Raw genomic sequence first — 27,953 nt, 5'->3', positions numbered from 1 at the left:
TCTCCTTGTTTTGGGAAATGAGAAAAACGTATAAAAACAAGTTATTAATAAAACATCTATTATGCCCACAGGACAGAGGTCCTTCCACATTGTTCAGATGGCATGTTTATTGTTGTGATGTCTCTCTTTTCTCTGAGTATGCACAGAACCCTGAAATCCTTTTACATTTTTAATAAGATTATTTCTTTTTTCAATCTTGTGCAAGAAAACCACATCTGCAATATGCGTAATACTCTCTAAAACTGCAGCATCAGAGAGAAAGCATTACCAGTGTTCTTGGCTACCTACTCTTCAAAATGACACGATGTAAAAAAGTACAGTACCTGAGTCCTTGAAAGGTTCTTGTATTTTGTATCTCAGAGCATGTGTGTCTAAGGAGGCCGCCTTATCTTTCAGTTTTCATGTTCGAGGTGAGGCACATTGTAAACAGAAAAGGAAATTTGGTTTGCTTCCCTATAAACTGTACTTGGGAAACCTGGAACAAATGACATTAAGGCATGACTTACTGAACCTGAGCATCCCATGGAATCAGGCAGTCTTCAGCTCTGTGCTTCTGCAGCACCATATGTCCTGGGTGACAAAAGGGTTTAGATTATTAGAAGATAAGCTTTTATCACCTGGACTACCAGGAAATTGCCATTAGATATCAGCTCAACAGAGCTGATCTATCAGGAAGAAAGCAATGGTGCATATGTTTAGAGGTGGTTTGCTTGGCTGGGTGCATCCCTTGGGTGTTCTGGATGAAGAGCACATGGGAAACTTGTCATCACTACTATTATACATACAAACATGCTGTTATTATTTCTTAGGGGGAGGACTGTGGCCTCCCTCAGCTGCCCCAGCTCCCAGGGGTTGAGTGAGATGCAGGAGACCTGCTGCTGGGAAGCCCACTCCCTCCTCTTGCTGATTGCCAAGGCTGTGGGCAGCCAGAGTAATGGGGATTCAAAGCAGGGCAAGGTAGAGATAGCCACAGAATCAGCAGCACTAAATTGGTGCATGGATGGATCAGAAGCAGCACTCAGGTCCCCAAACTCCCTTGTGAACCTGATCCATGGCAGTGCTAAGGGCAGTTCAGTTCTTCAGTGCAGAGAAGAAGTCAAATGCAAACAAGAAGCTTGATTCTTCCACTGGGTGAGAAGAGATCAATAATGAAAGTATTAAGGATTCTTTCACCTTGAATACTTAAGATTTTTTTTTATTTTTTTTTTCCAAAAGGGCAGAATAGATACACAGAGCATCCAGTGAAAGACAAAGCAAGTTACAAGAGGTGTGGCAGATCTTCCATGCGAGGGAAGCTTAAATTGATTAAGAGACAAATGAGAGGTGATATGTTAGTGGTATATAGGATAGTGAATTGCCAGAAGAGGTCAGTCAGGCGATCCTATTTAGCCTTTCCCATAAATCAAGAGCAAGTGGAGTGCCATACAATAATGCTAAAAGCTAATGAATTTAAAAGTGATACAAGTAAAATATTTTCTTACATGGTGCATAATTAACCTGGGAAATTCATCAGATACCATTAAGACAAAGAGCCTAGAAGGATTAAAAATGGATTGTAAGTGACAGAAACTACATAAGGACAGAAATGTACAGAGGATATTTATCTATTTACGTACTCAAAACCATTTGCTGCCTGGGGTTGCGAAGAAACATCCCCTGTGGGAAAGCGAGACATAACGATTGAGCTCCTTGCATCTTTCTCACGGCAATGGGCAGGCTGGGGCTGAATAATGGGCTGGTGGAGCTGCTTTCAATATGGTCAATATGGTCACTCATCGCGTTTTCCAGAGCAGAGGGAGAGTACACCTCCAGCTACCCAAAAATGCAATCAGAAAACATACAAAAAGGTTCCGAGCTTCTTTAAAAGCTTCTCAGCTTTGAGCAAGTGTAGAAATTATTGGTGGGGAGATGGTCAGATCTGGGAGATAAAAGGAGTGGCTATGAAACTTACAGACAGGAGCTGAGCATAAGCATTGTATTTTGACAGAGGCAGAGGAGAACCGTATGAAATTTATGAGTCTGGCTTTTATTAACTGAAATGTGCTCTAAAATGGCTCTAAAATGGTAGTGTGTTGTGGGTAATTAATTGGCATGCATTCTGAACTTGCAGTGTTTTATGATCTCTCTTAAACGTATTAAACAGAGCTGTCAGCTTCTACTGAAGGAGTAAGCTATTGCCCCAGGTTTTACAGCGTGCATTCAGCTTTTTGGAGGTGCGTGGCCAGGCTGTATTGCAGTGGGATGGTGGCTTCCCTCAGTTCTCCATTGGGCCTTACAAGGATCCTTGTCCTCTGTAAGGATAAGGAAAAACAAGGAATCAGTTCTTGTATTATTCCAGGTACCTTTGGATGTACACAACTGCCAAGTTCAAAAATAACATGCAGTATATTCCTACAGTAATCGTATCATACATTCATTTGTTGTGATGATTTGTGGTGAATTGGAACAAGGAAGTGATCACTGCTTTGGCAGCACCCTGTAAGCATTTCCTTGGAGAACCCTATTGGCTATGAAGGGCTCTAGCACGTGAACATTGAAGGATTGGGTAGGTCCTGTCTTCAGCAGACCACTTGCTGGAGCTGCTTCTTATGTGTTGCACTCCTTGTCTGATGACAGTGGTGATTGTGGTCCCAACTTCTTACTTTCAAGCTTTCTCCCAAACTCTACCCATTGCGTATATACTACCTAGTAATTGGTTAGCCAAGCTTCTTGAGTACCTTGGTCGGAATGGAAGGCTTTGGCTCTGTTGCAACATGGGGTGTTTACAAAAACAGACCCGCACTATGGTTGGCCTAGTAGAGAATTAAAGAGCTATCTAGTAAGATGCATGTTAATCTCACTTTCTGCCTGTGGATATGCAAATATATACATATATATATACTTATGTATGTGTATGTGTAAATACAAAGAGATGAAAACGAGTTCAGGGCTTTTTACTGGTATTCTAGCTCAGGAAGTTCAGGCTGTGATCATTTGCTCAGAAATTCTGTTTCTCAGTTGAATTGCTTGAGTCAAAACTAATATTATTTCTTACAACAGCTTAAGTTTCGATCAATCAATTTATTTATTTAAATTAGAAATACTCCTTTTCGTTCTATCACAGATCTCCACCCAATGTTGTCTTTTACTATATAAATCCAAGACATTAGGACAGCTGTTTTTTCACACCAGTTTGAGTAAAATCTACTTGTTATACGGAGCAGATGCAGTTAAACACAGGGATTCTTGGACAAATGACACTGCTGCATTCTCAGCCTTCATTTTTCTGATCATTTGCTAATAATAGTGATAGCTTCTTGCTTAAATTGTGATTATTCTCAAACTGAAGCCTACTCCTGAAAAAATGTCTTCTGCAAGATTAATTCTGATGCACTAAAGATTTTGAGCAAAACTTTTACCCAGTCATAGAGAATACTGTTATAAGCAACAACAGCTGGAGAGGAGCAATGCAGTGGTGATACGTGCCCAGTGAGTTACTCATACTGGATAGAGGTCAGACTTAGACATGTTTAGGATTTGGAAATGGATGTGTCCAGCCGCTTTCTGGCCTGAAGGGCTGGTGGTCAGAGCCATGAGGCTGGCTCTTTGACTTTTTTTAACAGTTGAGGCAATGATTTTCCCCCTGTGTTAATGTAGGCATTAAATGAAGCAGGGAGAAGATGGGGATTTGGGGGACATGAGCAGCTTGGTGGCAAGGCATGGTTGCTCCTTTCTGTTGTCTGGACAAGAAAGCATAGATGTCTGCTATATGCACTGGCTGTACAGGCTCCTCTGATGAGCCCTACTTGTGTCCTCTCAGAACGGGCTGCCCACAGATCAAACTTCTAGATTTAACAAAGCCTTTAACAGGGAAGTCACCACATTTGTGCAGAATTCACATAGAAACCCTTCAGAACAGGAGAAGGGCTTGTGTGTGCTAAAGTTCACTTGTATTTTATTTTTTTAAAGCCCAACCAAACCAGTTGATCTTATAAAAATATGCGGGTTCATTTCACAAGCCATTTCTTGCTTATAAAAACAAGAAAAGAGGAGTCTCCATGCTCCAAAGAAAGCTTAAAAGAAGATTAATTAATTAATTAAGAATCTTTTCTTCTGAGTGCGACAGGATCCGAGTAACAAGTGAACTTTTCATTTCCAGTAATAGCAGAAATTACCTCAATAGCATGATTGTGAGCACCCGTGGGGCCATAATGTGAATGGTCTTTATTAAGGCATAGACTGAACTTCTGACTATCTTTCTTTCAGTCATTTCCACAGGCTATAAACAGCGCCTGGCTTGTTGCTATTAAAGGAGTCTAAAGATGACGATGCTGAAAAGCATTACTGTTTAAGTACTCAAGGCTCGACATAAACATGAAAAATATTTTCTTGAAAGTACAGTGAATTTGGGGTCTTCAGGATGTTAGAGTTCCCTATGGAAATGTTTGTGTTGAATACTTGTGACATATTGGGACAGTTTCTTGGTTTTGTATTTGTCATTTTAATTGCTGATCGTTACCCCTCTGCTTTGCTCTGCTGTGGACCGTGGGATGTCAGAAAACATCTTGGGTCCAGTGTGTTCAAACACTTCTTGTTTTCTCAGTATTATTTTCTGCCCATGTTACTACCTCATGAAAGAGTCTGGTCTTGGTTAACGATCAGGCCTCGTTATATAGATATCTTTACCACAAACGACTGCTCTGAGGAGCAACCTCTCCTGAATAACGCAGCATTTTGTAAAATGACGCTCAGTAAAACTAGAGTAATCCATGATCTGCTGAGGTGATATGGAAGACATATCTCTTGTGCACAGCAAACCTATGCATTAATCCTATGTTTTGGGGTCTTTAATTGCTTTAAATATTTGCTCCTAGATCTGTGTTTCACACATCTTATTTGCATGGTTTATTTTTCAGTTTGTGAACAAATCGATAACCAGGCAGACTCTTTACCACACTGGATTAGTTTTATTTATTCTCTTTGAACTTGATTAAAAAGCTGTCAAACATAAGTCTACATTTTATCAGCAGAATACTTTTACAAAACAGGGAAGGAGATGTGTATAGCTGGAAACATACATTTCAAAATGAAACAATATTTGATATATTCTAGACAGTTACCCTTTTGTTTATCCATGACAACTGAAACTAACCATCAAATGCATAAATTGATTCAAGTCTAGCCAAGTAATCCTAAGGGCATATGAAAAGGCTTTTTTTTAAAGGTCTTTCTAGATGAATTTAATGTAGTTCACCAATAAAGCATCCTCAGGAGCACAATACAAATGCTACAGAACATGAGATAGCTGGGGAAAGCGGGCAGATGTACAGTGTGATGAAGAATCAAAATGGATGTTACATTAAAATGAGCAGTCATGCAATGTCTTCATTTCATGTACTGCATTGAAGTAAAAACGCCAAAGTTCTGATTTCAGCTGTATTTTTGAGCTACTGTTATGCAAATAGTGAGACTGTGTTTTGTTGGCTTTTTGTTTTTTTTTAAGAATTTGTTTAAATGTATTAGATTCAATCCTTTTTTGAATTCGTGGTGTAGGGGAATCGATTATTCATCATGTATTTTACTTTCACTCCATATCCAAGAGAAAGGTAAATTATACTCAAATTCCCTATGAACTACACAGTATCTGTTTTAATTTGTTGCTTTTGATATACATATTTATTCCATTTTCCACCAATCTTCTCAATTACTCTTTGTCTTTCTGTGCCATTGCATATGTTGGTAAACAGCATTTTCTATGGTCCTTGGCCATATGCTGTATGCTCAGCTTGCAAAAAACTGACACTTGGAGTGCTAGCATAATGAAACTCTCAAAGGGTTAATGCGGAATACATATAGGCAAATGTTGACAATATTTTTTATTCCAATGTTTGAAAATTAAACACAAAATCATCATTAAGTTTTCACAAAACGAGGCATCTGTCACTTGAAAGAAAAAGAAATATTTCAGAAATATGTTTACAGAAATGTAAAAATATTAGACATCAAGACAGATGTGAACGTTTTCAATAACAGGCCCTGTCTGTCAGTCTTCCTCGGAGCCGAAGATCTTGCTGTACTCACTCAGCATAAGTTCAACGATCTGATTTTGGTACAGCATGTGGACTGCCATGTTCCCTGTCTCCTTTTCAGGTCTAAGGAGTGTTGGTCCAAACACAATTCCTAAGCTTTGTGTTGACATAAGATTCACGGATTCCTTGGCTGCTATCCTGTTGACGAAAGGAAATAATTGGTTAAAAAACAGGGATGTCAAAGGAGTCGCTGTTGCATTCAAAGTATACAGAGGCACTTTCCTTTTTTGCTGACTCTCCTAGTGGGGATGTTTATTTGGTTGAGTTACTGAAAAGGAAGAAAAGAGGGAGAGAAGTGACAACTTCTGCCAATCTGACAAGTAATGAAAGGTGATTTAGCCACAAGATGTGTGTGGAATGGAGAGCTAAAGACCAACTTAGGATTCACTTATATCAGGGCAGGATTTTCTGCCGCTCTCTGGTGAATGACAATTATTTCAGGTGCATGCTGTAAGGGAATAACTTCTGGGCTTGTACATTTAGATACTGAAAATAAAGGTTGCCCTTTATGTTAAGATAATCAAGCAATGTTAATGGTAACAGTTTTGGTGGCTTCAGGGAGAAGGCTCCCTGCTTCTTGTAGCATGGTCTCCTGCACTGAAAGAGCTTGGAAAACATAAAAGGGCCCTTAATATAAAGCTCATATGAAACACATTCCTTCAGCTAATTTAAATCCAATAAAGTTAGTATGCTCAGAAATGGATTGTGAAATTTATATAACTAAAAAGAATTTTGCATGCCTTATCCTGACACGAAATTTCTTAAGAGACACCCAAGACCACATACCTTAATGGGATGACTTAGAAAATAATGGTAAGGATTATAACCTTTGATATCTTTATTACCCACAAATTATGAGAGGGGAACCATTATTATTAAAAGTTGATCTTTTGTCTGTATTAAGACTTAATGTTCTTGTGGAAATGACATTAAGGATTGAGAAGCCTGGACTAAGAACAATATAGGTTTAATGGACGGAGTTTAGGTAGGCAGTTTTGCATAAATCTCTGCAGCGGTGAGAGTGAACTAAGTAAAAATCCATTTCCTTTCACCCTCCAGAATACCTAAAATATCCTAGGCTGGAAAGACTAGTAAGTGAATATACATATATTACAAATAAATCACATAGCTTTACAAGGAACATGAACTAAATGTAACTTTAATGCATAAATGTTTGAATTTACAAATGCTTCCCTAACCTGTTTTAACTTAAATATTCTAAGCGTGCTTCTGAAGCCAAGTTCTACTTATACTCCTCTCTTCTTATTTCTCACTCATTTACCTGTTTAAAATCCAGACAGCAATTTAAAAATCATCACAGCTATCTCTGTTTTGCTCTACCTATTGCTGAATTTACAGCAAGCTAAACTGTAAGTGCAAGAAACTTCACGAGGCATGGGTTCAGGTACTTAAGGTTTTTTTTTTTTCACATTAGTGGGAGCATTGCATAGCAAAAAGTGTCTTCTTGTGGATTTCTGCCAATCTTGTCATTTACCACATTCCTTGAACATTGATGCTCGTGGATTTTTCCATATTTAAATAGAAAACATCACTTAGTTCTGCCTCATGCTTTTAACTGTGGTGTCCATTGCGCAAAACACTCTCCATATGGCACTAATCAGATTGGCTTAATTATTAGTTTCTTAAAATATAGCATCTTTATTATAAATTAAAAAATAATTATGTTTCCTCTGTGGTAAGATTAACATATCATCACTTAGGAGTCCAAAAAGTCTCAGAAGTTAGTAGTTTTGTTGCCAAACGACTGCGTGGGTTTCTGATGGACGTCACACATATTTATCACAATTTAAAAAGTTTGTAACAAGTGAAAACATTTTCATGAATGCTACTTATGCAGAAGGACTTACAAGGAGCTTGAGTTGTCCCTCTGAGAAGAAATTGTTTCTGTTGAACTTATTACACGCTAGATGTTGGAAAACTTAAAGTATTTTCAGATGACACAAACATGGAAAAAAATGGGGGGGGGTTCACCGGGGAAAAAACTCATACTGAGAAGCTGTATATTTGATAATATTAGGGATTAATTCAGTACTAGCCATGGCTTTGTAGTGAGGTGGCATTGATGATGGATGACAAACACTTTGCAGGGAGCAGGAGACTGTGGACCATAGATGAGCAGAATCAGGGAAAAGAATGGTAGTCAGGGATAAAGGGCTTGATGAAGTGAAAGAAGAGGAGGGATCTGATGTCCTCGTTCTGTAAAATTCAGAGCAAGAACACTGAATCAGAATTATGTTAGAAAAGACCTTCAAGATCATCAAATTCAGCCATCGAGATGTTGTTTTTGATGCGAACACAGAAAATAGAAGATGGATGGCCAATCCCTGTGCCCTCATTTGCCATCTTTATGAAGCAGAATAATTCCCTTTGCTTTCTTTGGAGATGCCTTCCTGCATGCTAAGTCCTGTTTGACCAAAGGTGCTGCCAGCCATGGTCTGCAATCACTTAGTTCTCATGAAGTGAGCATATGGCATGAACCTTGATGTTTGTAGTGTGTGTTGGCAATGCAGAGGAACCTGCTATCTGGTTTGGTGCATTGATATGAACCATGAAAGCACCCACATATATATGGGACCTCTAAAACTAAAGTTAGATAAAAAAATTATTGTACAGGTAAAACCTCTTGAAAATTCTTGATGTTTTCTGTCTCTTCTTGCAATTGCACTTCTTTTGATCATAATAACAAAAAAAATATATAAGCCAAGCAAACAGGAACACTTTTCAGGAAAATTTGAGTAGTTAAATGATTTGTGGCAAAATACAGATACTGGAGGGAAAGATGGAAGGAATTTAATCCAGCCTGAAGAAAATACATATGACTTCGGGATCTTTCGCCATTTTAAATTACAAATATTTACCAATTAAATTCCATAACTGCTGTTTTTTCATCTGTCCACAGCAGAAAAAAAAATCAAAGCAAAACAAAAACAAATACACAATTAAAACAGTTACTGTAGCTGGTAAGTGAAATTCAGTTGTTAAGAAAAACCTTAAAAAAAAATGGGCAAGAATTCCCATTTTGGCACACACAAAAAAAAAAAAAGAGCAGAGAGAGTGAGACTCTGTTTGAAACATAAAAAGTGAAAGGAAATGACAGTGCTATGTCCTGTCAAGCCCAAATGAAAGGAGCAATGATCCATCAATTTAAGATTATTTTAGAAACAATCTATAATCCAGTGCTACAGATATCAGAACCACATCAAGAAATTGCAGGGCATTATCATGTGCAAGACTTTTCCCCCCCATATAAGTAAGCTGAATTCCTAACATCAAGAACTGTGTTGGTCCTTCAACATTACAAGCCAGGAAGCAGAAAGTACAGATCTCATTATTAACAGTAATGAAATTAATGATGTATTGAAACAGCAGAAGCATCTGATAGGAGGACTCTAGTGTCAATGGCAGATATATAAGGAAGAATATTTAGAATTTATGCTTTGGCTGTTGCCAAGGCAACTGTGAGCTGGAAAGCGTGTGACTGAGAGCAGGGCAACCCTACAGCTGAGAGGGTCATTGTATGGTGAGTTTGGCTTTCTAGTTTCATTAAACCTACACTTTTCAAACTCCCTAAATAAAATCATTATTAATTTTGACATTCGGAAAGCACACTGGATTATTACTTCAAACAAGCTAGGTGTTAGGAAATGTTCTTCATCCATTTCTGCGCTGTATAAATGACTGAGGAGGGGAAAGCATTTCAGTAGTGACTGATTCCTCACCATTCTAATGTTCTTACTGCACATAAATAGATAAGTCAGTGTCTTTAGGGAGGAAAATCCCATTTGGAAAGGAGCCGTCTTAACGTAAGCTGAGGAGTGTTTGGGAGTAGAGCTGCCCCTTTGCTGAGATGGGAATGGTCCCCTCCAACTTACTACTCCTTTACTGTTCTAAATTACATTTAAGGGTAAATTTTCCATAGGATCAAAGATCCTGCTGCACTTCCATAAACTAGAAATATTGTCTATGACTAAAGCCAACGTGTTACAAAGTGAGGGTGATCCCTAATTTTGAGTATCTGTAGAGTCATCTGATAAATGCTACGGACCAGAATGACAGGTGTAGGAAATGAAATTCTCAGAAGCCAGCAGATGACTAAGGGATAAAAGTAGGTTTTCTTTTAAGTACCTGGTCCACCAGCATTCTGCACAGTACTTTAACTAGTGAAGTCACTGCCATGAGAGATCAAAATCAAGATCTAAACAGAGGCCAAGAAAGATTAAAGATACATGGTTGTAAGGAACACTCCCCAGAAAGGAAGAAACACATATTTGTGACATCCATTCTCTTGGTATAACAACTACAGCATTAGGACTGGACTGCCCATTTCTGTGGGTCTTTTGTCTTTGCTGAACTGTGCTAGCAACAACTAGCCCAATGGTTTTATCTGCAAATTCCTATGTTTTGCCTCAAAGTCTGCACATTCCTTTGATTTGTCTTACCAATAATTATCCTCAAATGACCCAATACTGGTTTCCTATATGTAGTCAGAGATACGCAAATATGAGGTTCTCTCTTCAGAGCTCTGGCCTGAGGATGCCTCAGCTGCCTTGTCAACCAAGTTTACTCACCTCAAATATCACTTTCTTAACAGACCTTATCACCACACCATGATGGGTAAGATTTCATGGAGTAGTTTTCTGATTTTTGATATTGAAGAGCCCATGATCAATTTGAACATGTTAAAATCTGACTTTTTATGAGCAAAAACACTCAACTCCCTATTTTATGCTCCTCTCCATCTCTAAAGCTGGCTCACAGGTTTTAAAAAGTAACAGGTATTACATACTTTGCATCAGTGACAAGACATTTTGGGAGAAATCATCCAACCTTGAAATAAAATCTTTATTGAAAGCGATTCTATATCCATGCCAGTCAGATGCTTTGTATGATCAGAAGAGATGTCCCTGGGGAAAGCTCGGCACAGTAGACAGGGTTGATTACTTGGACCTCCTGTCAGTTCTTAACTCACTGAAAATGGCTGAGGCATTCAGTACAACTTTGTTTCCTTTATTTGGAAGTAAAGTTAATATACTTACCTTAACTGTGCCAAATGTACTGGAAAATAACCTGATAATAAAACATACCATCCTACTAAGTGATAATGCCTGTGTGTGTATAAGCACATTTTGTCTGGGCTTAGGCAGATGGGTTTTTCAGTGTTAAAAAGGAAGCGTGAGTACAAAATGATGCACAGATAAACGACCAGGTTTCTTCTGAGTGTACTTCCCTTCCATGCATGTCCTGTTACATACTTTTCTGAGATAGAGTATTACTTCAACACCATTTTCTTATGTAAACTTAGATCAGTTCAGCTATATTGATTGTTCTTAATTCAGAACTTAAGTGGTATTTTGGTATTAAAAAGACAACTGAGCTACTGAATTTGACACTGACAGTCATCCTAAAATGCAAGCAACAATAGGTCTCCTTCTATAACCAATCCTTGCAGAGATATCCACGTCCCAAGGGAACACTGTTGCCAGCTTAGGACAGACAGCAAAATACACCCACCATGGAGGAAGAGCACGTGGCCCGTGCTTCACCCATCTTGAGAGACTCACTGAAATAATTGGTGAGTAAGTGAGCCTCTGATGCCATAAGCTCTACTTATGTAAACTGTTCAATTCATTGCACTGCAACGTAGACAAAATTAAAATTTAGCCATAAATTGGGATTCTTGATATTTTATGAATGCAAACTAAACCTCATTATTATTTATGTCCTGGCTTTATGGATGATTTGATCAGTTGTATTATAGTGGTATTCACCAGCTGATGAAGCTAAGAAAAAGCAAACATTATCAGTTGAATCCCTAGCTTGTTGTTTGTGAAATCAGTATAGCTTGTTACATGCTGTTGGGGGGGGGGGGGGGGAAGGGAGAGGCTTTGTGTGTGTAGCTATAACTTGAGGTTTGTGCTTATTGCAGAGTTCTAAAACACTGCAATGTCTGCCCTTTACATGAGATTTCTTCTGCAACAGATGTACACAATGCAGAGATCACAGTGGACTAATAGAGTTTTAAGCTACTTTCTTCTGCCAGTGCAAAATGCCCAGGTACTGTTTCATCCACAGGTTAAATTTGAAACAATAGCTAAGTCTGGTAATAGAGAAACCAGGTCAGTGTATGATATGTTATGAAAGTGGTCAAAAATGATTCAGACACACTTAAGAGCTTTCTTTCACTGAAAATAGCCTCAACAGCTTCTGGCCTACAGAAACTCCATAGGCTTCCTGTACTCTGCAGTTGTGGGTTCATATTACGCTTCTTTGGGAAAAATCCCTTCTCCTTGGTTGCACTGGGGCAAAAGAATGAGCCCTTGATGCAGCCTTCTTCTGCAGACTAAACTTTAGAGCTGACCAGTGACTGGCTAAATATAGGATCTGGACAGCTGACAGGGACCCAGTGGAGGACAGGCTTCCTCAGGGGATCCCCTGCTTGTCTTACAGCATGAGCTCTGCCCTGGACAGACTGCCTTGGAGTCCAGCCCAAAATGAAAATAAGAAATAAGCTAACTCCGAAGATCACTTCACAGCTGGCTGAATAAACTCTGAAAAGATGAAGAAAAGCATTTATTCTGGCTTACCCTTGTTTAATGAGAGAACAGCTTAAAGTTTTTCACCGTCGGGTGAACTTTGCTACCTGTATGATGTCCTTTCTGGGGAGCACGTGTGCTCTTCCCTCTGCCCACACCCCACAGAGATCCTGTCTTGTGGAGAAAGCCTTCATTTTCCAGGTGACCGAGATCAAAAAGCATATTTGTCTAAAGGGACACAGGCAGAACATAGGTTCCTAGTTCCATAACATGCTTTGGAATAGTTCCCCTTTTTTTTCCTCATGGCTTCCACACTGAGTTGTGGACTCATGAAGAGGTTGGCTTGAAACCTGCCTTGTGTCAAAGTGGGCCTGAAACCACACAGCCTCATGCCAGGGATTCTACCATCTCATGATCTTAGGACTATGCCACATGCTGAAGTTCATGCCTCAATGAGGTGCCTGCCTTTTCCTCCAAGGGCCATAACTCAGATCTGCTCTAGGAAACAAGCTTGTGGGAGGGTAGTAGTTCTTATGCCATAAAGCTAAACGTCTCTGGGCGTCCTATCCCAGCTCCTGGCTTGGGCAGAGACTTGGGTCCTGCTCCTCCAAATCATCATGTATCAAATAAATCATTTTTTACTTTTATGAGCAACATCGTTGCACACAATCTTCCTTCGTATGCGAATGTTCCAGGTCTCCCTTTCCAAACTGACCCAGCTGGGTGACCTGTTAAGTCCTCCAATTACTGAGGGCACACTGCCCTCTCAGTTTGTCTTGGTTTTTAACATTTTTTTGACTGAATGTAAGCTTGTTCTGACTAATGCTTACAAGACAAGGAGGAGGAGATCTGGCTAGCCTATGCTATCACAGTACAAGTCGCTGTCAAGCCTGCTGCTTGCTGTTTGGGGACAGCCACTTCCCACGAGTCAGCTGGAGGCCATGAACTTCCATAAGGAGCATTTCAGGCTCCTCTTGCTGCAGCTCTGCTCACAAGGCATTCATTTTTGTCCTCTCTAAGACCCATATAGCAGCATATATATCTCAAGCTACAGCAAGCTCCTCTCTAAAGCCACACCGCCACTGCAAGCATGAGTCTTAACCCCAGGGAAAGAAGGGGAGAGAACAAAACCACCTGTGGCAGATGTTGGGCAGATGCTGATGCACTTAGAGGTGTTTGGACAGTAAAGAGATAAAGGCAGTGTGAGACTACAGAGCATAATGTATGTTCAGATGGAGATATAATGCATAGACTCCTTTACTGTGTTTTTGGCTGGTGATGTAACTAACTTCTGTAATTTTGTTTTGTTTTAAATTCTGATTATTTTCTGCAGAACAACCAGCTTATTGTAAAGCCCAACCTGTCAGAGGTCCTAGATCTGTATGCTTTTGTGTCCTTTGTAGCTCAGAAGGCAACAGATGATAGCCTGACATGAATAAAGCTTTAACTTTTTAAATAGCTTTTTTCTTTTTAAATTTAAGAATATCTTAAGCTGCATTTCCTTCTAACGTTAAAAATAAGAAGCAGTTAGTAACAATCTTCCTTAAATCAAGAATTTAAATATAGAACCTTTATCATCAGCACAGCACATCCAAAAATGTCTTTGTAAAATAAATCAAATTATATGAGTTAATTGATTCCAGGCAACATCAGCAACTGCAGGTGGAAACTGAATAACAGGATGTTTATTAATGAAGGACTATTAATCAAAATTGACAATATCAATTCCTGTTTCTTTTATTTGAATTCTACCTGCAAAACCCATGGAGATGCTTGCCGACTGTTTAAATAAAAATTTTAAAGCAAAAGAAAATGCTAGCACTTGGGATTTTAGCTTTAGATGTAGGGCTATTTGTTTAAACAGTGAAAGGATATCCTAAATCCAATTTGACAGGCAATGCCAAAGATGCCAGTGGTAATTAATTAGCACTTAATTTAGACCACAGAACAACAGGATATGGAATTGGTGCTCAGTGCCATTTCCCCTTAGGCTTCATCTCATGAGGGTCAGGAGTATGCCTGTTGCATTGAAGGTCAGTAAATAAATTGGGGGAACACATTGACGCTGGACTTTTCATGATAGATATCCTTCACCCTTATTACTGCCTCTGGCTATCGCTGATGAGAAGAGGGCTGTGATTGTTCTGTGAAGAACGCTGCGCACAAGCCTGAGCCGAGCAAGGTAATGTTTGAACTCATGCCTTGTGCAGTGATCACGCTGGATGCTCTCCATGGATCGAGAGCTCTGTCAACTTTGCGTTGGGCTGGAAATAAACTTCTAACTGTAGCAAAGGAAGCCTGAGGAACGCTGACAGGCGAGAAAATTCACTAAAAAGCAGTCCTTAAGCCTGCTAGACTTTTGAGCTCAGCTTTAGATTAAGCATAATTAAAACCAATGCAAGATTTTAAAGTGGGGTTAGAAACTAGGTCAGTGAGGGAAAAAAAACATTTCCTTATTATCCTCTTGTCTTTGTCTTAATAATATTTGATATTCCTCCATAAAGCTAAAGTCTCTTAATAAAGTTGGATTAATGTTTCTAGCAGCATTTTTTCTGACGGGGACACCAAGGCTTTGACATACCATGCTCAGTAGTGGACAAATAAAAAAAAATATGCTGCCAAAACAAAGCAGAGCCACCAGTTCTGCTGGTAACCTAGGCATTTTTGTGAGTTAGTAGAAGAGGCTGCCTTTCTACAACACACCCAAAGCAGTGGAAAACACAAAGGAAACCCTATGGAGCCTTGTTCACAGAAGTACATAAATTGCATTTAATGGCAAGAAAAACAAAAGGATGATGAGAGTTAATGTTATAGTATATTTTCTCCTCCCAGTAAATTTAGTGCCTCTGCCAGCCAGCACCATGCTCTTCTTCCAGTAATCTCTACCCTTCTTTCTAGAGCAGCTCAGGTGGAAGGGTGCCTGCAAACCCTAGCTGTACTCTACTAGCACAACTTTATAAGCCTTGTTCCCCAGCAGAGCTGTTTGTGTTGCTACAGTAGGAAAACACTGAGTTACACAGAAGTCAGTGCTCAGAAAATTTGTTTTGGAAGCCTCTAGTTAAGAGTTATTTTAACTTCACTCACTTAATCACACCCTTTGCTGCATCTCTCTCAACAGCGAGTGAAATTCTGATTCCTATGAAAGTCACTGCCAAACTCCCAGAGACCAGGAGTAGAACGGAATCCGAAATCCACCCTGTATAATACTAACTTTTCTCAGTTAGGATGATATCTACTTTTACCGAGTGGAGTTTTTGCCGTGACTGTGTTCAATCTGTAACCTCTTGCAGCCTTCAATTATAGTACTTTTATGCTACGGTAATCCAGCTGACAGTACAAGCTCAGCCCTGGGTGTGACAGGTTTACTTTCTGACTTAAAACTCCAAAGCGACAACTGCCTGGAATTCTGAATGGAGATGCTAAACTTTAGACAACCTGCTCAGAAATTCATCGTTTCTGATGAGTCCAGAGCTTCTTGTGCAAAACTTCATTGTGTTTTGCTCACAGCACATTGTTTTTGTCTAGTGTCAGGAACAAATTATTCTGTTTCGTGAGACAACCAGTATTTTTGGTGTTGAAACTGGAGAATGTGGCAAAGAATTCCACAAAAGTCAGGGAACAAACTTTCACTGATAGTTTCCTTTTCTGTGAGGTCTTAAATATGCAATTACTTCATAAATTGTTTTGTTTCCTGTCCTTTTAGATCTGCGGAGTCCTCTGAATACTGGCCTATTTGTTGTCCTTAATCTAAAGCCTGCTCTTTTTACACACTATCACCATCTTGTTCTTTGAAATAAAGTCTTCCTGACCCAGCGGTTTGCCCAATAGAGATGATTTTATATGGGATCTGACCTCAACCAGGATTCCTACTCGTTCATGCTCAGTTCTGAGCTCTCCACAAGCTACAACTGCAACATATATGCACTACATTTGTATCAGATTTGAAAGATGCTTTAACATGCCTCCCAGCATCACGATTGTTTCAGCACTGATATTGAACACGAGTAGGATGAATATATCTCTTAAATGCACTAGTGAGTATGTGCCATGAGTCTTTGATTTCTTCAAACTTATTTACATTTTACTTGCCCTTGAGCAACAAATTTACTATGTCAGCATTGTCTTTTCTACTTACACTTTGTCTGTCTTGTGCACAAAAAATAAACATCAGGCTAAGGTGAGTGGACGTGTATAGTCCATTGCACTAAATGCACGAACTGCCTGGAGTGCAGGATTTTCCATATATTGTTTCTCCTTAAGATGCACCCTTTGTAGTACTGTAAATTCTGTGATATATCTTAGATTTAAACTGGCTTTTGCTTTCCTTATTTGTTCCTTTTTAAAGGAAAACATTCTTTCACATGCGTACTATTTGCGGATGACTGTTGAACTACCTACCTAACACACTTTAGTAAAGTCTATAGTTCTCTGTGTAGACAGCTCTGTGTCTCTCAATTGTTTTTCTTTTATCTTTGAAGCTCTTACAGAAAACACTGTTCACTTCAAATGGTCAGATTTGCAATTATCTGCTTCTGTCTGGCCCTGCCCAAAGTCAAAAGTTAGAAAAGCTGGTGAGGGTACATACAGCTCACTTAGTACTCATAACCAAGACCATATTTGACAGACTTCGAAGGACTCAGAAGAAACCAGAGGTACAGTGTTGATGTCTGTATCATAGCAAAGTCATCACTCTTGGTAGACTTCATTCAGAAAGTCGTGTCCACATCAAGTCTCTCAGTCATATCTTAAGTGACTAAAATGACTCAAAAGCACCCTTTCACGAAGGCAAAAGATATTTGATGCCATATTAGCAGATATATTATGAGTTTAATAGACAGCACACGGTCACAACATTTTTTGGAAAGCCTGTTAAGTTGCCAAAAATACTGATTGTTTGGAGTGCAATGGTTTGGATGACAAATCTAAAAGCTGTACTCAGTTCCAGCTACTCGAAGACAGTTTGGTGGAATTTAAAATGATGTTATGTGCTTTGCTTTACCTAATTCTAGGAGTAGATCCCATGAGAATGCGGCAAAAGTAAGAAAACACTAATCTTCAGTAATTGGAAATATGAGTACATAGCTTACAAAAATATATGAAGCTCACAGTTGAGGATGGACTAGGTTGGGTCCCTTGCCTGCGGTAATGTCATAATGGGATGGAAAGTACCACAATAATAGTGGGGGTAGCAAAGTCTTTGTCTACTGCAAATGAGAAGGAACCCAAATGCAGCAGCTGCAAATGCAGAAATGAAGGAAAAGAGCTGCTTACCTGTGGAAGGCCTCAGGTAGGCAGGGATCTCCAGCAAAAGATACCCTCACCTCCACTGCCAACCCTTAAATGAGGTCTGGGAAGGGGTGGATCCTGGCTCCACCCCTTCCAGTCACTCAGTACATTGCACCTGGGTTGGCCCAACCTTCCCACCAGGTGCTCAATCACTGGTTCAGGCCGTGACTTAGCATTTCCACTACACATGCCTAGGGAGTCCAAGTGAGATCATGTATAATAACGATATTATTTGTGTTTATTTGAAAGGGAAGAACACAAAATTCTCCTGGCCACTTGGTCCATCCCTGTTTCTCTCTCCACCTTTCTGTGTCAACAAACATAATGAAGCATTTCTGTGAGGTACTCCCCTCGTCCATTCTTTCCTCCTAAGTTTCTCAGCCCCACTCCTGCCCCATGCAGAACCTCCATTGGGGTCTGCCCCAGTTCTCTTCTCCTTTCTCCCCTCCTGCTGTGTGATGGTGACAGGAATGCAGTGCAGAAACATTTCAGAAGGCCACAGTAGAGCTCTGGAGAGGATGTGGCAATGTCATCTAATGATGGGGCTGAGATTGGTGTGGAGGCCCTGGCTTAGAAGAAGTGACTAGTGGCATCTTGTGGACCAGGGGAGGAGGCAGGTAGTCATAAGTTTGGCTGGAGTTAGCCACTCCACAGATTTCTGATTTTACATTGCACCATAATGCATAATGTACAGAAAGATAAATATTTTCCATTCAGCAACATCTTGCTGTATTTTCATCTAAATCTATAATTTTAATTATAAAGTGAACATAACCTGTATCAAATTATGATTTAGTTAACATATTGAATGAGGACAAGAAAAATAAATACCAGATTTTATACTGTACAGACACATGAAGGTATAGTGAAAAAATCTGGTTTCCTTGACCACATTGTCATAATATGCATATATAACTGCTTATTGAATCCAGGCTGTGTAGACAACAGAAAGAACACTGGCTCCATACCATCACAATGCATACCCACAACAAAGAGGAGGAAAGAACAGGCTCTTTCATTGTGTGTGTCTAAGTATTACCAACATAAGGGCTAAAAACATTACCTCTGTCTGAAGTGTATCTATATATCCATGCATAAGTTATTAAGTGGGCTCCCTGAGCACAGTTGCTGAAAATATTAATATATTCAAATTATATTCTAGCTACTGCAAAAACAGTAGATCAGACAAATATATTAAAATCTCTTCAGACAAAAGGAGTCGTTATTTATAAAGTTCCTACCCTCCCTTACTGGAACACAAACCTTCATTGTATATAATATATGAGAATGCAAGATGATCCTTAGATGTCAAAATGTGGCTTCAAGTTTGAATGTAATCATAAAACAGTGACTCTAATGCTTGCCATAAACAAATTGTCACTGGTATTATGTAACCTAGACTATTCATAAAGCATAAAAGAAGGGAAGAATAAAAGGTGGCTGCCAAACACCATGGGCCCAATCCGACAGTTGTGCCAAATTGCGCTCGCGGACTGGGAATTGCAAACAGCGTGGAATTCAGATTTGCACTCCCCAGTGCTTGGGCTGCTCCTATGGCTTAAATTAGAGCAAGATAAAGGCTATTTCTTGAGTCAGTTTAGACTGCAAGCAGCAACCAGTTGCTTCTGCAGCCTGCTCTGCTCATTCTTTCCCGGAGAGAAAGCAGGATAAAAGTTCCTATATTGCTGTAGGATGTGGTTTTGGATGGAGTGGCCAACTACAATACAAAAAAGCATAGCTAGTCTACACAGCAATGCAAACGCAAGCACCTCTCTCAGATCTGGTGTGCTGTCTTGGACTGCTCATATTAACCAGCATGTGTGGTACCGCCTCACCAGGATGACACCTTCTTGTGAACTCCAGGAAAGATGGCACAGAAGGATTGCAACCGAAGAAAGTACATCATGTCAGAAGACATTATTTGTGAGCAACAATTAATCATTCATAGAGACTTTTCTTTAGCTTAGGCTTCAGGAGGAATGTATATCGGATATACACAGCTTCAAATGCTGCTAATGGTTGTGTGAAGGCCCTTTATCAGGACAACCACTGAACAACGTTTTTACCCACTTCCTTTTTATTTCATTTTCCCCCTTCCCTTTAAAAGTAAAATGACTTTTTTTTTTTCTTTTTTTTTCCCCAGCCTGAAATAATTGTTTGAGCAGAGATACCGGTTTAACTCATTATGAATTATTAGTGGAAAAGTGGGTCTCAGAAGTATGTTACATCTGAAATATTTTTCGTCACTTGAACATGTGCCGTCCAGAACTGGCCCTATTCTACCAGGCACTGGGAACAAACACTTCGCATTCACAGATGCTCCTAATTTGGTGTGGTTTAGAGTGTAATTTAGATCAAACGTATCCATGTAAATGAGTCAGGGTTTCTTAATTAGGTGCCTCTAAAGAAAAAACTTGGACCACATCAGTAGGTGTGGGTGTGGTGCCCACAGTACTGGAATCTTTCTATAGATGAAGCTTAGTTTTGTTCAGACACACTGTAGGTTTTTCTTTCCTTATTTTTTTTCCTCCTTTTTCTTTCATTCTTTCTGTCTTTTTTTTTCTTTTTCTAAAGCACAATAATAAATCTGCAGATGGCATAGACATAAAGACGCTACTTCAGAGGAGCTGTCTAAAACACTGTCTCTTTGGCAAATGCCTTAAAGTAGGTCATTCTGCAGTGATTTAGGTTTATATTTCATTGCCAGCTTTTTGTTCCCATTACAAGTAGGGTGCATTCCAGTCCACAAATTTCCTCTTCATTTTTCTTCCGATTGGCTTTTATTTACAAGAATTTGTAGATCTTCATAAGAAAATGAATGGCCAATATACCATTAGAAGTACTAATCGTGCACTTGACCACAAGAAGAGATGTATGAAGGTGATAGCCTGGAAATGTTGGAATGTAAAATGCCATTCTCTGAGAGGAAAAAAATGCATTGATTCTCTCAACACAGTGATTGAAATGATTGTTGCATCTTTTCCAATGCGTGAAAAATAATTTGCTCTGATGTCATTTCAGAAGTCACACAAAGCAGGGGCATCCATTGCCCTACTTGCTCAGGTATTTGCTTTTTGTTGTTGTTTCCTTATAGCTGTCACTGAAAAGCATGTATTTTATGGCTTATGAAAAAAGTAAAAATCAAATAATCAGGGTCTGTTTTCCCATCAAAGTGCTGGGGGATTTACATGCCAAAATCCCACCAGCCTTAATGAATTACCTGCATAAATTCCCTTTCAATCGATAGTAGAATAGATCCTATTGTGTTATATTAATTATTTTACACAGAACACTGACATTTTGGCATTAAAGACTTTTTCTTTTTTTTTAAGTTTCAATGAATATCTTAAGAAACTACGAGCCTATTATTTGTTTTGCAGCCTTATTGTGAGAAAAATCCTGTATCTTCAGTGAGAAAAAAAGAAAAGCAGTGCAATTTACCCATGGACGGCCTGGTTCTGGACATTAATGTGTTACGGCTCAATCTCTCAAAATAGAAAAATAAATAAATAAAGTAGGGGGGGAAAAAAGCCCTTTTTGTAATGAATTGAGCATTTTTAATTTTCACCAACAAAACCAATTGAGTTGAAAAGAACGCTCACCCCAAGCAATATTAAGAGGTTACAAAATCTCATAAATTAACTTTGCCAGTGATATTTTACTGAAGCTTGTGTGAGTGCAAACCAGAAGCAGGGCTCCCACATGGTCTTTATTAAACGAAGAGCACTTAGCAATAACTGGCCTTCCCCGAGATGTGCTGTCCATATGCACGCGTACGCCCAGAGCGCGGATATGCATATGGCCATACGCTGGAAGACGCAGAGGAGCTGGGGGAACCTGGGAGACAGCAGAGAGTGGAAGTGAGAAGTGTTCGCTATGTAGTCATGGGCAAGTGCCCTACTCTCTTCATTCCTCACTTTCTCCATCTACGCAACTAGGATAATAAAACTTATTGACCTGAAAAAGGAAGTTCTGAGATTTAATTAATGTTTGAAAAGCTTTTTGAGATCATTTGATACTGAGTAATGTGGAATGAACAATGGGAGCTCTTTGAAACAGGGGCTCTATCTCTCCGTATTTGTGTACTGCACCTAGCACAATGGGGCTGTACAGCCACAGAGTCAACCGTATCATAAATATTTAAATTAAAACTATGTTAATTATTTTTATCGTTCTGTTATTTGCTGATACACCAGTTCACTACATTTTGAAGCTTGGTAGCATTGAAAAGTACCAAGAATAATTATTTGTCTGATTGTTATGAAAATCAGGGTTTATATTTTTAAATACGGTTGTGAAAATAGGAAGCTCAGGTGAAAATGCATTTCTAATTCCTCATCATTCTTCTCTTTAAAGCCACTAAGCTGTAACGTACTCTTCAGGGAACGGGTGAACTTTGCAAAGTCTCTTATTTCACAAGAAGAAGGACAAGGCATGACTGCAGAAACCTCTGTTGCAGACACCTTCCCCCCACAATGTGAACACAAAGAGAATACATAAAGGTGCTCCAGGAAGATTGGACTTCTTTTTTGCCTTTAATTCAGTAACTATTATTACTCCTATACTGTGCACACTTGGGCCTCGTGCACATTTGCTCGTGTCACTAATTAACAAGGCGACTGGTAGGCCACTGTGTACTTCAGCAGACAGAAATAGGTTTAACTCTTCTCTTTTCCTGCAGACTGAATCCAAGGAAGCTACAGTATATAGGACAAGATTTGGCCTTGGTCCAGCTCCTTTCTGAAAATTTTCTATAGCTAAAACAGAGAAATGCAGAAAGAGCATGCCTTGATATATATTTTGCTAGAAAGAGAGCAACTGACTTCATGTAAAACCTCAAATGTTAGTTTGAGTGTCTTCCTACCCTGTACAGCCACTCTCTTGCTTTGATGACAGATGACACTTAACCTGTTCACATTTCTAGTAGTTGCTCCCTAAGTTTGTAGGAGTAAGGCTCAGCTTTTCTCCCTGTTGCTGTTCTGTGGCTAAAGAGCAAGAGTGGTTTCTGAGTTGCCTGATTCTAAAGAAAGGTCCTAATTCATGAAATAATTTCAGGAAGCATTCCCTGTTTCTCACGCTTTTGGTTAAGAGCTTCTGTTCTCTGCACATGCCTGAATCTGGGCATTTTTCTTGTAGTAAAAACTGAATGCCCATCCACACTTTGGGCTACAGTCACCCACAGGTTCTCTGATGTTTCCCAAATAGATATTTGTTGCATAATCCTTCCATTCTTGGTCTTGCTTATTTTTCCTTTAAATAACTTTTACCTGTTTCATTTTATTTCCTCTTCCTTTAAGTAGAAGACTTGTACAGTTTTTAATGTAATCTGCTATGTGAAAAAAGGGTTCTTCGGAGCCTAGATTTAGTATGTAAGCCTGCTTGAAACTGCTGATATAACACATAGTTTACTAAGTGAAAATCACATATGTTTGCTACATCTTTCCTTCACCAACTTAAAAAAAAAAAAAAAAAAAAAGTTTGCAGACATCCCTACTTAGTATTACCATACTTTAACTTTATTTTCTGATTTACCCTCAGAATTCTGGGTATGGCTGCTGGACTTGTCATCACATTGTCATCGCTTCCTGCTGTGCGGGCTATTGTGGGCTTCTTTCTATGCAAGGCTTTTTTTTTTATTCCAATCTTTAATAGGTAGAAATAAGTCTGTTTAGTTGCACACAGCTTGTAAAAGCCCATGCTTCACTGAATGAAGCTGCTGTGCGTTGCAAGCTTCGAGGGGTGTGTGTGTGCTTCAGTTGTTCAGCTTGGGTGCTTTCTCTGTCCATAGAGCTATGGACATAGGGGGAAGGCTGTTTTTCAAAACAGATAAACCATGAATCTTGCAATACTTAATACTTTTCTTAAACAATATATTGGTTAGTGGGTATGTCTTGGGTAATTAATTCTACTCTTGATGAGGAGCTTACATCCAAACAGTGACTAGGGATGAATTTGGTGGGGGGAAGGCAGTCAGGAAAGGAATCACCATTCTCTCTCTGAAAGGGCAAAAAGCCCAAATGGCATCTAAAAGTGTCTTGCTGTGCTATATACTATTCAGGAAAAAATGGAGAAAAAAATCATAATAAAAAAGGAGCTTCTTGGATTCAAAGGTGAATCAAAAGGAATTGGCTTCTGCCCGAACAAGGCAGCCAGATAGGCCACAGTAACAGATCCACGTGACAGACCAAGAGGCAACTGCAGAGCTCCCCAGACAACTCGCCTGAAGTGCCTGCCAAGGAGGCAGATGCTGCTGCTGGAAGAATATCTTCCACAGTTGGGCATCTGGGTTCAGTGCTTTCCACGTAAGGGAGAGTGATGGTAGCATCAGGCTGGACCCGTCTTCCCGTTTAATTATTTCCACATCCATTTTATACTTTTGTAAATAACACGTATTATCCTGTTTTGTGAGGGAGAATAATAAGCAAGGCGAGGGCTTTTGCCTGCAGTGCATCCTTTTGCAGAGGTGCCCGCATGGATGTGTAAGGGCAGACTCCAGCTTGGCTGCCCTGTGCTCCAGCCTGGTCAGATGTGAGACAGCTCAGGCCTGGGAGCCGCAGAGCTGCCTCGCGGTGGCACGGAGCTCAACCTAATAAGCAGAGCAGGCTGAGATTCATTAATTTAACATTAATAAGCGCAGCTTATTAGCTCAGGCACAGCGCTGTGTAATGCAGGCACACAGCTCCTGGAGCAGAGCTGCGGCCTGCGCGCCAGCTCGGAGCGCGGCCCACAGGGCTCAGCCAGGCGCCCGCAGCCGCACCTCCCCTCCTGCATCTCGCACTGGGGGAGAGAGGAGCTGGGGCTCTCCACAGAGGACTCCGTGCAAAAAAAAAAACCAACCTCCTCTAGGCTTCTTAGTTATACTGCTGGCTTATGTGGAGTCTCTAAGTCATTTAAACTCCCAGTGCCTCAGTTTCCCAATAGGTGTCTGATAGCTGCTGTAAAAATAGTGTAGGTGCTGATCATAGAGAGCTGTGGGATCCTTGAAGAGGGAAAAGTCCTTCCGACTCACTTGAATTATAGTTGTAAGAGTAAATTATTGGGCACTGTATTGTCCTATCAGGCAGGGATGGATTGTTCACTGTTCTCATCTGTGCACAGAGACACTGCAAGGTTTTTGCATCATCTCATGCCCTGTGTATGCTGCAAAATAGGAGCAGAATGGCCTGTTGCTTTTATCTGGTGGCTGTGTATTCCGTTTGGGAATGGAATCCACTTGTAAATAAGTAACAGGGAAGAGCTGGGTCCTGAGGAAGTGCGACTGTTTTCACAAACGTATAGAACATAAACAGATGGGCTGTATACAGCAGGTAAATACTCTAAGCATCCTCAAGTAGAACAGACAGTTTTCTGTAGCCCTTTATTTGAAAAAATGCTTACTCTTTTTTTGGTTTTCTTTCTTTCTTTCTTTCATGTATAAGGTGTAATGTTAGACTTGGTCATCTTCAGGAAGAGGTAGTAAAAACCTAATAGTAGTTGGACTCAATTATTTTCAGCCTGAGTCCTAATAAAGCAATTTATTATATTAGACTGGAAAGAGCCATACAATAAATCTGTTCAGCTCCATATTTTCTCCTCTGTTTATATGAGTAGCAGTATAAATTTCATGCAAAGATGAATAGTGGACTTTTTTTCATCAAATTCAAAATACTCAAAAGAACAGGTACTGCAACCACAAGCATTTAATTCCCCTCCTGGCTTCGTACACTACACTGTGACTTCTTCTTGCAACTTCAGAAGGCTTGGTTTAAGAAAGATAAATGGTACTGGTGTTAGTCCCTGCTGCCAGGCCCTTCTCGCACACTTTCTCATCAGCTGCTTTGTATGTGTTTCTAAAGAAGGATCTTTCTGAAGTACATTTATGTATGCTTGATCTGGACTGCTCCTGCAGACTGAAGCACTGCAGAATAAGACCACAGTGCAGCCTTGCTGTAGTCTGTAATTTAGGACAAACACAGCATTCTGGGCTAAGGTTGTGTTCTGACACTGAACTCTCACATGCCAGAGAAACAGTGTAACTGGGGTCCTTCAAATTCTCCAATGAGAAACCCCTTGAAGATGAGTTCTACCTTGGGCAAGAACTACTGTCTGCACAAGCAAACACAGAAACGCAGTACTGTGCCTCAAATGAAAAAAGTTTACTTAGTTTTTTCCAATATTTGGCAACTAGGATTTCCTCTGATTCAATAATATAAACAACTTGCCACTAATAATAATGCATGCATACTTCTGTGTTCTAATTTATGGAGCCGTGGAGCCATTGTGACCTGTCTTTCTTAACGATAAATTCAAGAGAACATTTCAGCTTTTCCGTATTTTTTTTGTGTTTACAATGTCTATCCTGCTACTACTTCCATACTGACAAAGTCCTCTCCTTCCCTGCGGATATGTTTGTGTGGCACAGGAGACAGGCCTTCTTCAGAGAGACATAGAAGATCCCACCCATAATGCTCTGATGGCTTAAATATCACACCTTCCTACCCTATATCACTGAGTGACTATATTGCATTAGTATACTTGTGGGTTCACCATGCTTTCTGCAGTGATGCTTGGGTAAGAACATGTGCTTATTTACGCAGTATGACCACACTCCCATCACTTCTAGAGAGCTTCAGTCAAGCCAGATATTGTGAATATATGCATGATGAAGTATTGGTCATTTATTACGTGTATTATCTGTATTGTAAGAAGTAAGTTGTTCCCTGCCCTAGCCCCCAGAAAAAAAAGAAAAAAGAAAAAAGAAAGAAAAAACCATACCAAACAGCAGCAAAAATCCAATACACTAACCTTCGTCCAGTTTTACCATTTGTTCTATACATACGCAGCTGGAGAAAATTGCTGTCCCTCACAGATAATGCTTTAAAAAGCCAAAATAGACAAATGAAGCATTATCATCATTTTGTAAACAAGGAGCCAAGGCACAGAGAAATTAAATGATTTACCCAAGGTCACACACGGAATATCCTGTCAAAGCCAAGAATTGAACCCAGGTCTTCGGAGTATCAATCAAGTGATTTAACTATAAGATCAAAGACTTATTGTGTATACTGATATCTTTCCCCTAAGACACAGTAACAAAACTTTCTTCAGTTTAGGATAGATGCCACATATGATGCTGTAAATTTCATATATGGTATAGGTCCAATGACAGCATGTACCCACTTCCTGCACATAGGTTCTTCCCAAGAAATAATTACCCATACTCCTCCATTTACAGTAATAAATTATCATCTTTCTCCAGATGACCCACTAAAGGAGGGGATATGTGCACAGGGTACAACAGATGAATACACAGAAATCTTTCTTCAGCAAGGGCAAACTCAGTCCTTCTATGGCCTGTTTAGAATCTTTCCATCCTTAATTAAACAGGAACATTCCCACAGCTATGTGGACTTCATTTTGCCATTTCAACTGGATGCTGCACAACAAGTTAAAGGATCTTTAATATATATGTGTCAGGAGAATGCAACAGAAATGGTCAGCATAAAGGCATCATTCATTTTAAGCTTGGAGCAGCCTTTTATTTGGAGTCATTCATTCATTTTGTCATTCCTGGGATGAAATGCTTCTCTGTGTATAGAGACTGCATTGGTCCCTCAATCCTGACTAGCCCCTTCGATTTTAAGGGTTGTTTGGCTGAAAAGTGGCTGTGCCAAAATGGCACTCCATTCAGCAATGCCTAGCTCTGGCATTTATCAGTACTAGGCACTAGTTAGTCCTAAAGGCAGGACAGCCAAGAGGGGAGGAACAGGATCCTACCCTTCATGTGCTGATAGGACCACAAGACCCTCTCTTGTGGTCTGCCACTTCTACACAGTCATTTGTCACATAAAACAGCTGCAGATTTGTTTCCATGAGAGCACGAGGTCTGCATTCATTTTTTATGTTAATGCCACAAAACATGAAAATAAAACCCAAGGTGAACATGAGATCAGGAGTTGACTTTGCGGGCTGAAACCTCTTAAAAACTGAACTCAGTGAGTGCAGAAACCACAGAGGAATGATAAGGTGGAGCCTCATGGTATAATTTCTCTGCCTCTGTCATATC

General features: G+C 39.8%; 1 protein-coding gene and 1 long non-coding RNA gene across 5 annotated transcripts in view; one reads left to right on the top strand and one right to left on the bottom strand.

The window, feature by feature from the left end:
* The window catches only part of LOC110399939, a 135,147-nt gene that overhangs the window by 70,346 nt on the left and 36,848 nt on the right, over positions 1-27,953 (top strand). The window lies entirely within an intron of this gene.
* Positions 4,927-27,953, bottom strand: part of ARHGAP15 (Rho GTPase activating protein 15) — a 317,669-nt gene continuing 294,642 nt past the window's right edge. For all 3 annotated transcript variants that reach the window (XM_021399416.1, XM_021399417.1, XM_021399415.1), the window contains exon 14: positions 4,927-6,206. In XM_021399416.1, the coding sequence (XP_021255091.1) occupies positions 6,023-6,206 (184 nt within the window). In that variant the 3' untranslated portion in view covers positions 4,927-6,022. The remainder of the gene's footprint in view (positions 6,207-27,953) is intronic.

Source organism: Numida meleagris, chromosome 5, assembly GCF_002078875.1.
Source record: "Numida meleagris isolate 19003 breed g44 Domestic line chromosome 5, NumMel1.0, whole genome shotgun sequence".
Classification (NCBI taxonomy): domain Eukaryota; kingdom Metazoa; phylum Chordata; class Aves; order Galliformes; family Numididae; genus Numida; species Numida meleagris.
The sequence above is the reverse complement of the archived record's forward strand: the minus strand, read 5'-3'. Positions and strand labels throughout refer to the sequence as shown.